The sequence below is a fragment of the Sorex araneus genome, chromosome 3 (genome assembly GCF_027595985.1).
Source record: "Sorex araneus isolate mSorAra2 chromosome 3, mSorAra2.pri, whole genome shotgun sequence".
Classification (NCBI taxonomy): Eukaryota; Metazoa; Chordata; class Mammalia; order Eulipotyphla; family Soricidae; genus Sorex; species Sorex araneus.
This window is the reverse complement of record NC_073304.1, coordinates 224,823,076-224,841,547: the sequence shown is the minus strand read 5'-3', so window position 1 is coordinate 224,841,547 and position 18,472 is coordinate 224,823,076. Positions and strand designations below refer to the sequence as shown.

Here is an 18,472-nt window from a genome sequence, read left to right as displayed (position 1 = left end):
CACCAGGAGTGATCCCTAAGTGAAGAGCCAGGAGTAAGCTCTGAGCACTGCTGGGTGTGGCCCCGAAACAAAGATTTTTAAAGGAGCCAAAGAGGAAAAATCCCCTTGCTTTTTCAAAGTAACAAATAAAAGCTGTTCTCTCAATAGTAACAATGGGGGATAGAAGACAGTAATGACATATTCAATTGTGGTAAAAGAAAAACTTACAATCTAGAAATACACATAGCAAAAGTCTGTTTCACGTAAAAGGACAAAACAATGAAAAAAAAAAAAACCCTAAGTATTTGTCACTAGCAAATACATACTCAAAGAATTTTAAAGTGCCACATCAGGAAGAAGGAAAATGACCCTACATGCAAGATGTGAGATGCATATGGGAATATTATGCAGCAATTAAAATGACATCTTGCCACTGCAACAAACAATGGACGTAGAGGCTATTACAGTACATGAAATAAATGAAGCACAGAATATAAGAACCATGTGACTGCACTTTTATGTGAAAGCTTGAAACAAAACAGAGGGACTGGAGCAATGGCACAGCAGGTAGGGTATTTGCCTTGCACGCAGCTAACCCAGGTTCAATTCCCAGCATCCCATATGGTCCCCTGAACACCACCAGGAGTAATTCCTGACTGCATAAGCCAGGAGTAACCCCTGTGCAACGCCGGGTATGACCCAAAAAGGGAAAAAAAAAAAACAAAGTTTTCTGAGGTCAGGGGGTGGAAAGTGGTCAAAGTGGGTAAAGACAGGTCACAAGATGCAAACTTACAGTTATAAAATAAACCACTGCTAGGGCCAGAGAGACAGCTGAGTGCAGGCTCTGCACACAACAAGGCGAGGCTCAATCTCTGGCCCTGCAGGAGCCCCTGGGCACCTCAAGGAATGACCTCCAGGCACAGACTTGGGAACAGACCACGCACCAACAGATACCATCCAGAGACCAAAAGGAACGAAGAAGTCTAGGAGAGTAAGGTACAAAAGGATAGTGAAAGCTAATACTATATTCCATTATTTTGAAGAGTAGATATTGAGTTCTCACAAGAAAAATATTGTACATTATGTGTGATAGCGGATTCAATCAAGTAAACTTGTGATAATCATTTTATAATATGTATAAATATCAAATCATTACGGTGAATACCAGAAATTAATATTATATATAATTAGTATTATATATTATATATTATATATTATATTTTTAAGATGCAAAAACGAAAGTGAAAAGAATAAGAATACAGAAAAATCGAGTAATGAGTGCATAAATGTTTTATGAGGATTTTAAAGAGACAAAAAATATGGGTGAGGTGCTTGTTTGCTTTGCATGGAGCCAACCTCAGTTAAGACTCCTGGCACACAGCCAGGAGTAAACCCAGGTGTGATGAAACCCCAACCCCCTAAAAATACAGATGGAATCAAAACATACACCACCAAGTCAAGGGCAGGTAAATACACTAAAAGTTCTGAAGTCATTATTTATATGAGGAAAGTAAAGGTATCAGTAACATCAAAACTTATCAAATTCAAGATGCATGTGGTGACTTCTATGTGGAAGAGATGGGGGGGCGGGGGAAGTGCTCAGGGGCTCCCACAATTTCTGCAATTCAATGCAAGGGCCTAAGGATAGCCAGGGTGACCCTTAGCCGAAACAGCTGTGCTCCCCCAGGCAGCCTGCCAGTGTGCCCCAATGCTGCCACTCCAACACAGACACAGACACAATAATAAACACAAAAATGAAAAGAACAGCAGTTGTGGGTTAAAAGAGGGGACTGCGATCAGGAAGAGCATATACGTTTCCAGGAACTATCTTACCTCATGACCAGAGTAATGATACATAAATTTTGTTTTTGGTTTTCCTTTTGAGTCAAACCTACCGGTGCTTAGGGGCCATGCAGTGCCAAGGATCAAACCTAGGAATCGCTCATGCAAAACTGAGCTCTACTGCTCTACTGAGCCTTCTCCCTAAACCCACACGGAGTTAATCAATATGATTTTCCACAAACTCTAAGAGACAGACATAAGTATCAAATGATACACGGCCTAACGTATCATTTGATATATTCTTATCTCTATAGTTGTTTAAAAATCAAAAATTAATTCTTAGCTTATTAGTCTACCAGTCTTGCATTAAAATGCTCCTGTTTTATACTGAATTAATTTAATTAATTAATTAATTGATTAATTAATTAAACAAGTTCAATTCCCAGCATCGTATATGGTCCCCTACGTCCTGCCAGGAGTGATCCCTGAGCAGAGTCAGGAGTAAGCCTGACCATCACTGAGCATGGTTCCCCAAAAATATAAAAATGTACATAAATAAAATGCTTGTGTTTTTAACAACAACAAAAAGAATGGTTTAGAAAAGCTAATTACCCATTTGTTGAATTATGTACATAATACATATAAATATGTACCTATATGCACAAATACGAATCAATGAAAAAAGTAAAATATGCATCAAAATGTAAATATGTCATTGAGAATGAAAGATTAGGAATAGTGTGAAAGGCGTGAGGGACTTTAAAAAAATAACAAACCCTTAACAAGGCCAGCATGATAGTCCAATAGTTCAGTCAGTAGGGTTGCCTTTTTTTTTTTTTTTTTTTGCTTTTTGGGTCATACCTGGTGATGCACAGGGGTTACTCCTGGCTCTGCATTCAGGAATCACCCCTGGGGTTGCTCAGGGGACCATATGGGATGCTGGGAATCAAACCCGGGTTGGCCTCGTGCAAGGCAAACACCCTACCCGCTGTGCTATCACTCCAGCCCCAGGGGTGCCTTTTATGTGACCAACCCAGGTTCAATCCCCAACACCCTACATAGTTCCCCGAGTCCTTCCAGGAATGATCCCTGAGTGCAGAGCTTAGAGTCAGCCTTGAGCACCTCTGGATGTGACCAGAAAACATAAATAAATAAAAATTAAAACAGGTGAAGGCAATTTATTGGGAGTCTTCTGGATCTGTGAACTCCTCCTCCAGAAGAAACATCTGGGGAGAGAGCCCAAGGCAGGCAGAGGGGTGGGGACACTTTGCAGAAGCAGCAGCAAGAGTGTCAGCACCCTCTACCCCTCCCAATCACAGGCTGTTGTAATAAGTTCTCTGGAAGACAGACATCCCTGGTTGCTCAAGGAGAATGGGTTTATGCTGGTCAGGATCTTAAGAAAACCTGCTGTTGCAAGATGCAAGAGCAATGCCTGAAGCATCACTGTAAACTTGAACAGAGGTCTTCTATGGTAGTAACAAACTACTCAAAGTAACCTAAGCAAATTAGTATAAAAAACCTTAGCTATCTAGATTTCAAACTCTCCGCTAGAAACATTTTGGACTTGGTAAATCTCTGCTGTGGGTAGCTCGATGCATTGTGGGATGTTTACCAGTATCCCTGACCACTGTCCCACTGGATGCCGATGGCACTCAGTGTCCCACCTTCTAGCTATGACGAAAAGTGCCTTCAGTACTGCCTAATGTCCCATGAAGAGGACCATAAAAAAATCTCTAACAGGATAGTACACAGAGGTAGTAAAGAAGTGAAGGCACTTGCCTTTCATGTGTTTGACCTCAGTTCAATCCTGGGTCAAACATATGGTGCATATACGGCCCCCCCAAATCCTGCCAGGAATGATCCCTGAGCACAGAACCAGGAGTAAGCCCCTGAGCACTGCTGAATATGACCCAAATCCGAAACAGAATAAAATCACTATCTTAGCTATAACCTTATAAAGACCTTTAGATCGCAGCTGAGAGCAAGAGACAAACCTATCTCAAACTTATACTAGCTTCTTCACTACATCATGGTAATCTTGAAAATAATGAGAATCCTAGAAGCTCAACAAATCAAAAACAATAATATAGTTACAGAAACATGTGAGTTTGGCAAAAAAAAAATAAATACTGTTTGAACTGGACATCATTTCAATTGACAAAACACTGATCTACAGGATTAGATATGATTTATTATGCTGGGGGTAGGACTAGCTCTTATAATAAGTTAATTTATTGATCTATATTGGAACATAAATAAGTGATTCACAAGGAATACTATGAACCTTTCTCCTTAATGTACCATCCGTCCCCTTTGGGAAACTGCTCGAGTGTTCCTGGGTCTCCTGTAACGGTGTCATATTTCTCCAGGTGGATGCTTACCGGTAAGGGATTGGATAAGGAATGTTGCGGTGAGGATCGTGCAACTGGTGGAACACTTCTGCCAGGGCTGGTTCCTGGCCCGCTTCCCCCAGCAAACTGGCCAACAGGGAAAAATGGATATGAATAATTCAAAACAATACTGTGCTTCAGATAAGGAGAGTAATAGATTAATACACAAACAGGTCTAAATTATATATGGCCCGTGAAGACAATACAACCATGCCAGAGAAATGCCACGTATGTTAAACGCTGCTGTCTTTTCAGTGAGATTTTTTAAGAAAGACCACCAGCTGAAATATACCAAGATATAAAGGAAACATGGCTAGAAAGCTGAAGGTACATATGGCTTTACGGATACATAAGCGAAGAACGTTTTCCCCTTCACACCCCCTGACACACAAAGCAAGAACAGAGACACAGTGGATGTCCATGTCTGCTTTAGCAATCACTAATGATGGGTCCACTGGGCTAATGGGGTGGGAAAGGATCAAAGAAGAGCCAAAGTCATTCCACTTCCACCTTTATAAGCCGTGAATCCTAGCCTGGCCAAAAGAAAACCGCCTCATTTGTGAATGCTTATATCATCACAGACAAGACACAATCACTTTAAATGGAGGAAGGCAGCAACAGTTTCCTCTGACAGGGAGGTGGAGCAGACTGTTAATGACACTGAGGGGAAGGAGGAACGCAGAGTCAAGGCAACAATGCTTCCTAAAGCCTTAAACGGACACAAGGATTTAGCTTTAAAAAAAAAAAAATCACTAAAGATTGTTTTTCTAAAAATTAAACTTACCTCAAAGTAATCACTAATTTTATGTCCCCTAGGAGTGCCTTTCCCTGAAAATGAAACCAAAGTAAGTATAGTTTTCCAATACACATGTAAACCACCAACATGTACTTCATATTCAATTACAGCACCAGTGGGTCATCAATATGAAAGTCGGCTTTACTTTTTTAAATGAGCCAAAATATCTGTATCCTAAAAACAGAGTTTGAATAGCTAGAGAAAGAATTTTTTCAGTTTAAGATACCCAAAATAAAACTAATCTACAATGCATATCCTTCCCTCAACTAAGAGAACAAAGAATGTCACACAGGGCTGTGGAGACAGTCCAATGAATGACTAAGACACTTGCCTTGCACGTGTGGCAGATCCAGGTTTAATCCTGGGTCCCCCATGTGGTCCCCCAAGCCTGCCAGGAGTGATCCCTGGGCACAGCCAGGTTCTGCCCAATGTCCCCTCATGCCTCCCCCACAAAAATACATGCAAAACAAAACTTAGCAGAATTAAAGGGTGTGGGACCTGAGTGACAATACAGCGGGTAAGGCGCTGGCTGTGTATGCAGCCAACCTGGGTTCGGTCCCCAGCATCCCATATTGTCGCTTGAGCCTTCCCAGGAGTGATTCCTGAGCACAGAGCCAGTGGTGAACCCTGAGCACTGCAAGGAAGGTGTGGCCCAAAACCAAAAAAAAAAAAATAATCAATTTTATTTTAAAAATATATAAAGGGTTTTTGCTACTTTACACAAATACTTCAAGTGATCTTGTCTCTGCGGGAGGATCATCTCCATCAAAAGAAATGTTTTGTGGAATTAAGAAAAAGCGGAGAAAACGCATTCTAAGAAATTTCAATTTGGGGAACCCAAACCAATCATTCTCTCCTAAATTTTTATAAAGATATTGGACATAATATTATGACTACCATGTTTACAGGCTTATTCCACCGGGTCCCAGTATTCAACTTAACAAATGGGTGCGGAGGAAGAGCAGGGAAGGACAAGCCATGCTGGTGCCACCAGTCTTGTGGCACATCGCTAACAAATCACTGCTCTAATTCAGGATGGTGACAACTCCGATGGAACCTCTTCTCTACACAACACTGGCTTAGTCTGACGGAGAGCCTGTGGTGAGACCGAGATCGTTATCTTGCATTTGGGAAAACAAAAGTCCCCAAAGAACTGACAGTTTTGTCAAGTGTATATCAAATGTTAAATCTATAATAAACAGCTGGTATTCCCTGAAGATACACAAATCTCCTTTGTTGGGAATCCCTGTACACTATTTAGTGTGAGCTGGAAAATCCTACCTAAGTACATAAGAATTTAGTATTTTCCTTTTCTTTTAAAAAACTATTTCAATAAACTATTTTCTCTGGTGTGAAATTATTACTACCTTGGCTAGTTTCATATGGTTCAGCTTTTCTTTTTCGATTTCGCTGGTCATTCTGCTTTTTCTCAGGAGTCTGTTAAAATATATCACAATTAGCACTTTGTTAAATTTTTCACATTATGAAAAACAGAGACCATGTACAAAATATAAAACTTAAAGGAGACTCATCTGAAGCAAACAAGCCCTAAATCACTGTACAGGATCTGGAACCAAATCAGCAACATAGTTTTAGACAAATGCCGACAATATCAGAGATTCAATTTGCTCATCTGTAGGACAGGGTTGCTGTGAAATTTAAATAGGCCATTTATTTAAAAGTACCTATACTGTATGCAGAGCTAGCAGACTGCAGGCTCTCAAAAAACAGCTGTTACGTTATTTCTACTCTTAAAAGAGATTAAATCAAATCCTTTTTTTCCTCACGAACTACCTGCTTACTCAACTGGTTCTAACTTACTAAGTTCAACTTGCAAATTTAAACCCATATCTAAGCATCTAAATTCTCTGCCTAAAAAAATCTTTTGATTCTGTGAGGCTATACTAACCCACTCCATGCGAGGAATGAGAGTTGAAGTTAAGGGTGATCAAGCTGATTCAGCTACAACTGCAAATCTGCTATTTGTTGAGAACAACTTAACAAAACAAACAAGGGGGCAAGACCCACATTGAGGGGCTGCTAATGAACCCGTCGGGGCCACATGGGCTGGACAGACACGGGGCACGCAGCCCCATGGGGATCACTCACACAGACCCTAACTGACCCGTTCTGCAGTTCTGCAGAGCTGATTCTCACCCAGGCAGATGAGGGAACAGGAAAGGTCTTACAGTGCACACAGCTCCTTACCTCTACTTCTTTATCACTCAAGGACCCCACGCTGCACAAGCTCTGGTTGGAAGACTCACTATTGAGTGGCCCCTGGAGAGGAAAAGAAAAATGGAAATCAAAAGAAACTAAGATGACAGCCAACACTGAAGAATCTGCTGATCCGATGTCTAAGTCTGGTCAAAAAGGGCAAGAGTTAATTAGCGGCAAGGCCAGCCAAGCCAACCTGAAAAGAACTCATCAACCGTAAAACAGTGAGTGTCCACATGTCAGAAACCTCAGTATTTTCATTTCCTTCACAAACTCAGAACTTATGCACATTTCCCTAATACAGTTACTTCTGTATGTAACAAATTTATTAGAAAATAAGCAGGGGAGGGGCTGGAGCGATAGCACAGCGGGTAGGGCGTTTGCCTTGCACGTGGCCGACCCGAGTTCTAATCCCAGCGTCCCATATGGTCCCCTGAGCACCACCAGGGGTAATTCCTGAGTGAAGAGCCAGGAGTAACCCCTGTGCATCGCCGGGTGTGACCCAAAAACCAAAAAAATAAAATAAAAAATAAGATAAAATTAAAAAAAGAATAAGCAGGGGAAATCATTCTCTCCAACCCTTCTTTGAGGCAGGAGATATTAAGATATTAAAGTTAGGATACTAAGGGATTCATCAAGGGTGCCTTATAAAGGGTGGTCAGGGACCATAGGAAATGCTTTCCCGAGTCATGCCTTAAGGAAGCTGACTGCTAATTCAAAAACAAAGTTGTAGGGTTGAAATATGGCTCAAAGGGCTGGAGTATCCCACGGTACAAAGCACCTTGCAGATGTGACCCTTTTAAAAAGAAAATAAAAACAAAAAACCAGCACCACAAAGTTGTGAAAGACTGACTCCTGACAATAGCTTGGAGCTCAGCTGAACCACTTCTCAGTGAAACTGGTGAAAATAACAGCAAAAACAAACAAACAAACAAAAAACCTCCATTCAGGGGCCAGAGCAATAGTCCAGAAGGGCGGGCACTTGCTGTACATGCGGACGACCTTGGTTCAATCCCTGGCACCACACTGCCAGGAGCAATTCCGGAGCACAGAGCCAGTAGCAAGCCCTGAGCGCAGCAGGGTGTGGCCCCAAAACAACAAAAAAAACCAAAGACTCTAGAAATAGTCTTTCAGGGCAACTTACAAGTGGAGAATCAACTGCTCAATAAAATCCATAAAAACCCAGTCTGAAAGGTGCAAGTCTATGATGTTTGAACCCAGTCCACGGCCTGGCTCCTTGCTCCATCTCAGCAAGGCCTCAGACTGCTAGTCAAGAAGAGGGAGCCCCTCCCATCTTGGACCCCAGCTGAGATCAAAGCACTTCCTGGGATAAGGAGGACATCCGGTTTCTTGTCTGGTCCCCAGTCCCCGGTGGCTGAGTCCCAGGCAAGCACCAGCAAAGGCAGTGTATTCCCTTCCGCCCGAACCCCCACCACCACCCCTGTGGAGCAGAGGCTCTGCCTGAGGAAAGGAAAACACTGTAAACCCTGGGGCCACAACAGTCCTCCCCACTGGGGCCTGACCAGGAGAGACAAGCCAAGCCCACGCCCAGCACTGGTGTGTGTCCCACCCCCAGAATCCTGACCCGTATTGTCCCCCAGGAAAAAGGCAGAAACAACCAAGAGCAAATCTCTACAAAGGTCCTGACTTCATCTCCACAGTGTGGACAGTTTGAGTTTCATGTTGCTTTCAAGAATGATGGATGTTCCCAGTACAAGTCTGGGAATCTGGATTCTCTCCTTGGCGTGGCAAAAAATCCAAAAGGGGCTGGAGAGGAAGAATAGTGGGGGTAAGGTTTCTGTCGCTTTGCATGCGACTAACCTGGGTTTGATCCCCAGCACTGATATGACCTTCAGGAGTGACCCTGAGCACATCCGGGAGTGGCCCCAAAAGAAAATAATCCAAAAAATGCACGTTCTGATTAAAGACAATTATAATGAGATTCATGGATATTATGGAGGTAAAACCTTGTTGACTGCAAGCCGGAAAATTTGTAGAACTAAAACCAGGAAACAAAAAATCTAGACATGCTCCAGTCCTCAGACTCTCTTCCTTCCAAGGAGCCCCATTCAATTTGATTACTTTCAAAAGAATTTATAATGCAGGGCACTGTTGGAAACAATAGAGCTGTCTGGGCAATTCAAGGGACCCTTCCTAGTACCAGCGACCCAGGGTAACTGCAAACCGTCAAACCTCCCCGAGGAACACCAGCAGAGGCTGACTGCCGGGGGAATAGGCAGGCGAGACAGACTACTGATCCAGCCAGTCACGGAACACACAGCAAGTAACAGTAAAAGCCCCCAGGGGTAGAATGAGAAATTAGTACCCAAAGTTGATTAATGCTATCATTTAAAACACTACTTTCCAAAAAAAATCATGAAGCAGGTAAATAAGATGCATACAAACAAGGGAAGAGAAAAGGGAAAAAGAAATGACCTGCGAGAAAGACCATGTTAGATATAACAAAATACTGAGGACAGCAACTGCGGACCCGCAAGGCAGCACAGCCGCCGAGCCCCACTGGCAGCTGGAGGCCTGGCTCCAAGCCCCCGCACCACGGGGTCCCCAGACACCAGGGCAGCCCCACAGCAGAGCCAGGTGTGGTCAAGAACCAAACACACATGGAGGAAACCATGATCAAAGAAATACAGAAAGATATGGATGACACTATGGCAACAAGTAGAAAGAAACTGGGGACCCTGATGCTGGGAAATGTACATGGGTGGAGGGATGGGTGCTGGAGCACTGTATGGCTGAAACCTATGTAAGGGTTTGGAAGGGTCCCCCTGAGAGTGAGTCAATAAAAGAAAAATCAGGAAGGACGGAAGGGAGGGAGGGAAGCAGGGAGGAGGGGAGGAAAGGAGGAAGGGAAAGAAAGAAAAAGAAAAATACAACAGGGCTGGTGTGACAGTACGGTGGGTAGGGCATTCCCTTGCCCTGGCATCCCAAGCACCGCCAGGAGTAATTCCTGAGTGCAGAGCCAGGAATAACCCCTGAGCATCACTGAGTGTAACCAAATAAAAGCAAAAAAAAACAAAAAGCCAGCAACTGAACAGATGGACTGGAGCCATAGCACAGCAGGTAGGGCATTTGCCTTGCACGCAGCCCACCCGGGTTCGATTCCTCCGCTCCTCTCACAGAGCCTGGCAAGCTACCGAGAGTAATCCTGCCCGCACAGCAGAGCCTGGCAAGCTACCCATGACGTATTCGATATGCCAAAAACAGTCACAACAAGTCTCACAATGGAGACATTACTAGTGCCCGCTCGAGCAAATCGATGAACGGGACAACAGTGCTACAACTGAAGAGAGGCTCAAGAGAACTGAGGGGACGGAGCGATAGTACAGCGGGTAGGGTATAGGGCATTTACCTTGCATGTGGCTGACCAGGATTCTATCTCCAACATCCCATATGGTCTCCCGAGCACAGCCAGGAGTGATTCCTGAGTGCAGAGCCAGGAGTAACCCCTGAGCTTCGATGGGTGTGACCCAAAAAGCCAAAAAGAAAAAAAGAGTAGAACTGAACTGTCAGGAAAAAAATAACTTCAAATATAGATTACACAAGCTGAAAATCAGAGAAAACAAAATAAACAGATCTTCAGGAAAACGTGAAAAACTGTCAAACACAGCACTAAACTGGTAACAAAACGAGATCAAGAGGATGGGGAATGGAGTGAAAGACAGTCGGTAGTGCACTTGCTTTGCATGCTGTCAATCCAGGTTCAATCCCCAGCATCCCATATGGTCCCCAAGCACCACCGGGAGTAAGCCCTGCGTATCGCCAGGTGTAACCCAATAAACCCAAAAGAGAGAAGGGAGGTGGGTGAGAGAGAGTTGTAGAAAAATATTCTAAGAAATAATGGTTGATGGGGCCGGAGCGATAGCACAGCGGGTAGGGCGTTTGCCTTGCACGCGGCCAACCTGGGTTCGATCCCCGGCATCCCATATGGTCCCCCAAGCACCGCCAGGAGTAATTCCTGAGTGCAAAGCCAGGAGTAAGCCCTGTGCATTGCTGGGTGTGACCCAAAAAGCAAAAAAAAAAAAAGAATGGTTGAAAACGATAGAAATAATGGGTGAGTTTTGATGGCTTTTGTTTTACAGTTTGTAACCAACAGGGAAAGTAGAAGAAATTAGAAGACAAGCAAATTAAATAGGAGGAAGACCCTTGAAACTAAAATAAGTTCAAGAAGATGAACGTGTAGGTAGGCGAGTAACATGACCCCATCAATGAAAGAAAGGTAGAAGGTCTGCGGACCCTTAGACTCTAATAACCTTTAAATGTCATCTAAGAGAATTATGATGAGTTACACATTAGCAACTTCTGCTATAGGCACATGTTATCATAATCCTCAATTTTCCTCCCTGGTGTATATTAGTTTTATTTTCATTACACAAAATTGTAGCATTTCAGGTAATGTTCCAGGACTCAATGCCCACCTATTTCTCATCTAAGCTAACATGTGGCTTAAAATATGGGAGTGATAGCACAGTGAGTAGGGCATTTGCCTTGCACGCGGCTAACCTGGGTTCGATTCCCAGCATCCCATATGGTCCCCTGAGCACCGCCAGGGGTAATTCCTGATTGCAAAGCCAGGAGTAACCCCTGTGCATTGCCGGTGTGGCCCAAAAAGCAAAACAAAATAATAATTTTTAAAATAAATAAAGAAAAAATATGGGGCTGGAGCAATAGCACAGCAGGTAGGGTGTTTGCCTTGCACGCAGCCGACCCGGGTTCAATTACCAGCATCCCATATGGTCCCCTGAGCACCGCCAGGAGTAATTCCTGAGTGTACAGTCAGGAGAGTAACCCCTGTGCATCGCCAGGTGTGACCCCCCCAAAAAATAATAAAGAAATAAAGAAAATAAATAAAAAGGAAAAGAAAAAAAAAGATAGGGGCTATAGCGATAGTACAGCAGGTAGGGCGCTTGCCTTGCATGGAGCTGACCTGAGTTTGATCCCTGGAATCTCAGAAGGTCCCTGCCTGAGCCTGCCTGGTGTGATTCCGGAGCAGTCAAGAGTAAGCCTGGGGCTGGAGCGATAGCACAGCGGGTAGGGCGTTTGCCTTGCACGCGGCCGACCAGGGTTTGATTCCCAGCATCCCATATGGTACCCCAGCACCGCCAGGAGTAATTCCTGAGTGTAGAGCCAGGAGTAAGCCCTGTGCATCGCTGGGTGTGACCCGAAAAGAAAAAAAAAAAAAAGAGTAAGCCTGAGCACTGCTGGGTGAGGCCCCAAAACAACAACAAAATACTAATCCAAAACTGAAGACAAAAGAAACACTTTCTCAGTCTGCTAAAGTGAAACTACCCCCGCCAAAAAAGTGCAGCTAACATCATTTTTAGAGGTCGAGAGTGAACAGACCTTTCACAGATCTGGAAAAAGACACTCCTGATAAATCCTGAACATTCTATGGGAGTTCCAGCCAGGCAGGACAAACAGTACAAGGTATTCAGTCTAGTAAAGAAATAATAATAATGGGGGAGGGAGGGAGGGAGGGAGGGAGGGAGGGAGGGAGGGAGGGAGGGAGAGAGGGAGGGAGGGAGGGAGGGAGTGTAAAAAAAATCTAAAGGATCCATTATAAAACACCACTAAAAATAATAAAAGTTGGACATGGGAGTCTCCTGGTGGACAGTTGCGCAACAAAATTGACCATATCATATTCAATCGATGGTTTTGCCTGACCAATGTCACCGTTGTCCCAAAATTCCAAATGGGATCAGACCATAGTCTCCTTCATGCGAAATTCTTCTTCACAGAGAGGGGAGAAAGGGCTGCAAAGTTTAAGAAGAAAACTCCCAGAACGACCATCCACTGGGAGCTCTTTGGCACTATTGTGGCAATATGGAAGATGCTGTCGTTGACATTGATGAGGAATACGATCGACTGGTTCAGCACCTCCATGATTGTGTGAGGAACGCTGAGAGAAAGCCACAAAAAGACGCCCATCTTCGGAAACTCTCGAGCTCATCTGCCAATAAGGTTTGGCGCGAGCCTCAGGCAATCACAAGCTAACGTCTGCGCTGGCAAAGCTGTGTAGGGAAGGATAAAGGAAGACCTCAGAGAGGAGCAGAAGCTGATACAGCAGAAGCTGAGAAAAGTATTCGCAACACTCCCCTGTCCTTTGCCAGCTATAAGACCAAGATGACTGCCCTCTGACATCCTGATGCATCTATCACATCTTCCAGAAGGGCAATGGAAAAGGATATCCAGGACTCCTACTCGGATCTCTTCGATAGCCACGTCCACCTGCCCACATACCAAATTCCGCAGGATGGACATGTCGTTCCCAGTGTTCTCCCTTCCGAAATCTCACATGCCATTTTGTCAGTAAAGAAGCGTACAGCACGAGGTCAGACCCGAACACCTGCCACCAGTATTCATCAATACACTGGCTTGGCAATTCACACGCTACCTGTCTGAATGCAAGGTTCTGTCCCAATGGAAAACCAGCAGGACCATTCTGTTGTACAAGAAAGGAGACATCAACAACATCGGCTCGCCCAATCTGCCTGTTGTCTGTCCATCATCTACAAGTTACTCACTCAAGTCATCCTGAATGGGACTGGCAGAACACTAGACGAAGGAAAACCATGTGAGCAAGCCGGTTTCAGAAAAGAATTCAGCACGATCAACCATATCCACACAGTGACCAAGCTCAATGAGGTTTTGCAAGAGTTCAAGGTACAGCTGTCTAACGTTCATTGATTTAAAGAAGGCCTTTGATTCTGCTGAGACTGAAGCGGTCATTGAAGCCCTAGCCAAATGTTCAGGGTGTTCAGGATCCTCCGAAAGCTGTATTATGGATTCACCACCAGGATCTCACCATTCTACAAGGAAGTGATCACTGACGTAAAGAGAGGGGTTCAGCAGGGTGATACCATTTCACCAAAACTCTTCAGTGCCACCCTCGAGAACGTCATGTGACAACTGGAATGGGAAAGAATAGGAGTGGAAATAGACGGTCAGCAACTACACCACCTCTGCTTCACTGACAACATCATTCTAATAACACCAAACATTAGCGAAACAGCACAAATGCTGGCCGACTTCCACCATGAGCGTGGAAAGGCTAGACTGCAGCTGAATCTCACGAAGACAATGTTCATAAGAAACAGACTGGTTCCTGATGTTCCATTTGCTCCCAATGGAACAAACATCTCTGAATGCAGCAGTCATGTGTACCTAGGTCGAGAGCTCAACATGACGAACGACCTGGCACCTGAGTTGCGCAGGAGGAAGAGAGAGGCGTGGAACACCTTTCAAAAGCAATGAAGAAGTGGTTAAGAGGACGAAGAACCTCCAGCTCCAGGCACATCTTTTCAACTTCACCATTCTTCCTGCACTAACATATGCCTCAGAGATCTGGGTCCTACAAAAACAGGATTAAGAACGCTATTCGGGTATCCCAAAGAGGAATCCGAAGAGCTATACTTGGAATATCACATTTCACTCTAGTGAGAGATGGAATCCATAGTTCCAACCTCCATCGAAAATCAGTGATGCAGTCTCATTAACCAAGGCATCGAAAATCAGATGGGCTGGACGTGTAATGCGATTTGGAGATGACCACTGGACTAGAGCTGTGAAAGACTGGATTCCATGGGACATCTAAAGAACACCAAGCCACCCACCTATGAGATGGTCAGACTTCTTCGTCAAGACCCTGAATGAACAGTTTGAGGCTCTTCGTGTTCCTGGAGCAAGCAGATGCCACTGAGCTACACTAGCACGCAACAGGGATGAATGGAGACGTTATTGGCGCCCACTCGAGCAAATCGATAAGCAACGGGATGACAAGTGATAAAAGTGATAGAAAAAAATATTTAGGATGGAGCTGGAGACACAACTAAGGCACTTGCCTTGCTGACCCTGTTTTGAATCCCTGGTATCACAAGTACCCTGAAACACTGTGAGGGATCACTGCTGAACAGAGCCAGATCCCCTCCCAATCACTTCCAAAAGGTAAATTGGGGTATGCTTCTAGGTGAGTGCAAGTCACAGCAAAGACTGCCAGGAGTGACTCCTGAGTACAATGCCAGGAGTAAGCCCTGAGTCCAACAACTGCGACCAAAAAATAAAATAAATAAAAATAAATAAATAAAAGTGGGTTTTGAGGCCCCTGATTACTACACCACTAAGAGTGACTTGGCTCCTACAAATTAAACAATAATAATAATAGTAGTAATGGACTGAAGTGATAGCACAGCAGGTAGGGCATTTGCCTTGCACATGGCCGACCCCGGTTCGATTCCTCTGTCCCTCTCGGAGAGCCTCGCAAGCTAACAAGAGTATCCCGCCCGCACAGCAGAGCCTGGCAAGCTACCTGTGGCGTACTCACTTGATATGCCAAAAACCATAACAAGTCTCACAATGGAGACGTTACTGGTGCCCGCTCAAGCAAATCAATAAATAACGGGATGACAGTGCTTAGACAGTGCTTCAATAATAGTAATAGGGGCTGGAGAGACAGTACGGTGGGTAAAATGCTTGCCTTGTGCAGAGCTGATTCAGGTTCAATTCCAGCACAGCATAAGGCGGCGTATGGTCCTCCAACCCCCATCCACACCAGGAGTGATCCCTGAGCACAGCAGAGTGTGGCCCAAACCATTCTCCCCCTCCGCTTTTTTTTTTTTAGGGGGAATACCTGGTTACTCCTGGCTCTGCACTCAGAAATCATTCCTGGTGGTGCTCAGGGGACTATATGGGATGCTAGAGATCAAACCAAGGTGGGCCACATGCAAGGCAAATGTCCTCCCCAGTGTACTATCACTCCAGCCCCACCCTCCAATTTTTTATAAACAGGTCTAGGGCTGAAGAACTATCTCAAAGGGCTGAATTATGCTTTGCGTTTAGTAAGAGACCCAGGTTTGGTCACCGGCAACGAAGGGTCCCATAAGCATCACAGGAAGCAACCACCTGAACACAGAGCTGAATGTAGAATTTTTCTTTTTTAATAGAATCACCATGAGATACAAAGTTCAGGGTTGCTCATGATTGGGTTTCAGTTACACAATGTTCCAACATCCACCTCTTTACCAGTGAAAGTAGAATCTTGAGCACCACCAAGTATGGGCCCAAATCAAATACACACACACACACACACACACACACACACACACACACACACACGAGGTTTTTTTGTGTGTGTGTTTTTTGTGTTTGTTTTTTTTTTTTTTTTTTGGTTTTTGGGTCACAACTGGCGATGCACAGGGGTTACTCCTGGCTCTGCACTCAGGAATTACTCCTGGCGGTGCTCAGGGGATCATATGGGATGCTGGGATTTGAACCCGGGTCAGCCTCGTGCAAGGCAAACGCCCTACCCGCTATGCTATCACTCCAGCCCAGAGGTTTTTTTTTTAATTTGTAAAGCATATCTAAATTTCGTGCATGACTCTTGATAGAAACTTTACCTAAAACAAAGCAAACCAAGCAACTATAAAAGACATTAGAACAAAGCCAGAAACAGACTGTAGACTAAGTAAAAGATAATCAAATCCTTCTACAAAATTATTACCAGTTCCTCAACTGTCAAATATTTTATTTGTTACATATTGGAGGGGCAGCTACACCCAGCAGTGCTCAGGGGTTAGTCTTGGCTCTATGCTCAGCAACCACCCCTGCTGGGCTTGGGGGAGGGCAACTGGGGGCCCAGGAACTGACCCCATCTTGCCATGTGCAAGACAAGCATCTGCCCCTGTTCTACCGTGCCCCTCTTCCACCCTTCTGCTGCGTCCTTTCGAAAGGTGCTTGGTGGGTCAGAGTAGCTCCCTGCGCTGAGCTACATGGCGCCAGAGCAATAGTATAGTGGATAGGTGGCCGGCACCCCATATCATATGGTCCCTCAAATGGCCAGGAGTGATTTCTGAGTGCAGAGCATCTCCGGGTATGACCCCAAAATGAGAGAGGGGGAGGAGAGAAAGAGAGAGAGAGAGAGAGAGAGAGAGAAAGACTATTCTGCTCAAATACTTCCTGTAAAAAGGAGTTACCACACAAAGCAATGTGCTCTAATCTGCACTCTAATAACTGTTAGTGACTTTTAAACTGATCTTGAGCTACAGAACTTTCTGGGAAAGTGGGTAAAGCAGGTTTGGGGGCTATTCCTGGCTGTGTGATCTCTGGCAGTGCCCACATTCAACCAGGACCTGCCAGATGCAAGGCACCTTACTCGGGTACTATTCTCCAGTTCAAGTCACAAAGCATGCACTCAAGCCCTTCAAGCAATTTCACAAACCCTACAATTAAGGAAAGTGTTTTAAACTGGAGGCACCATCTCCTTAGATTGATTGGTCCCTCAGATGACTTTTTGGAGGGCAGAGGAGGCGGGGTGTTTAAGCCATACAGACTGTGTTCCAGGCTTACTCCTGGCTCCGTGCTCAAGGCTCACTCCTGGCAGTATTCAGGGGATCAGATGGGGTGCTAGGGATTGAAGCTGTATCAGCAGTGAGTAGTACTTACCCACTGTACTACTTCTCTGACCCCTCAGATTACATTTTCTACTTTGTTTGGGGGGTGGAAGGACCACTCTTGGCAGTGCTAAGAGCTTACTTCTGGTTCTATGTTCAGGGGTCACCCGTTAGACTCAGGGGACCATATGGGGTGCCAGGGATGGAACCTGAGTCAGCTGAGTGCAAAGCAAGAACACTATTACTCCAGGCTTCAAATTGCATTTCCATTTGACAATTAATGCTTAGTATTCCCCTGGAGTCAGGCAATACAAAAACTAAATCCACACCAACTATTGCAACAATCTTATGTGATAAGAGTCACATATCTGCCCTCTGTAGAATTCTGTCAATGATCAATTCACCCCAACCACACCTCGTTATCTTACATGGCCAACGCTGATCGTCTTCAGAGGACTTTCATTGTAGTAATCGTGGTTTTAAATAAAGCTCTGTTACAGCAACCTGAACAATCACTTGCTGCTACTACTTGAGAATTAACCTATGCTTTGTTAAAAATAAAAGGGGCCAATGAGGGGCTGAAGCGATAATATAACAGGTAGAGAACTTGCCTGCATGTGGCCGAGCCGGATTCGATCCCTGGCATCCCACATGGTTCCCTGAGCACTGCCAGGAGTCACTCCTGAGCGCAGAGCCAGGAGTAACCCCTGAGCATCCACGAGTGTGGCTCCCCACACCCACAAAAGGGGGGAAATTGGGGGCCATAGAGCTAGGATAGAAATAAAATGCTTGCCTTGCTCGGTCCCCAGCACCACACCCAGTCCCTGGAGCCCTGCAAAGAGGATCCCAGAGCACTGAGTCAGGACTAAGTCCTGAACACCACCAGGTGTGGCCCAAAAGCAAAA

The 18,472-nt window shown here is 44.8% G+C and overlaps 1 protein-coding gene across 7 annotated transcripts in view; it reads right to left on the bottom strand.

Annotated features, from left to right (window-relative positions):
* Window positions 1-18,472, bottom strand: part of TLK2 (tousled like kinase 2) — a 110,568-nt gene that overhangs the window by 73,228 nt on the left and 18,868 nt on the right. For 3 of the 7 annotated variants that reach the window (XM_055132656.1, XM_055132659.1, XM_055132657.1), the window contains exons 3-6: window positions 7,156-7,227; window positions 6,315-6,384; window positions 4,936-4,979; window positions 4,143-4,238 (exon numbers count right to left, since the gene is read on the bottom strand). The exons of 2 other annotated variants lie outside the window; for them this stretch is intronic. In XM_055132656.1, the coding sequence (XP_054988631.1) occupies window positions 4,143-4,238; window positions 4,936-4,979; window positions 6,315-6,384; window positions 7,156-7,227 (282 nt within the window). The remainder of the gene's footprint in view (window positions 1-4,142; window positions 4,239-4,935; window positions 4,980-6,314; window positions 6,385-7,155; window positions 7,228-18,472) is intronic. 2 more of the 7 variants (XM_055132658.1, XM_055132662.1) reach the window with 1 other exon arrangement.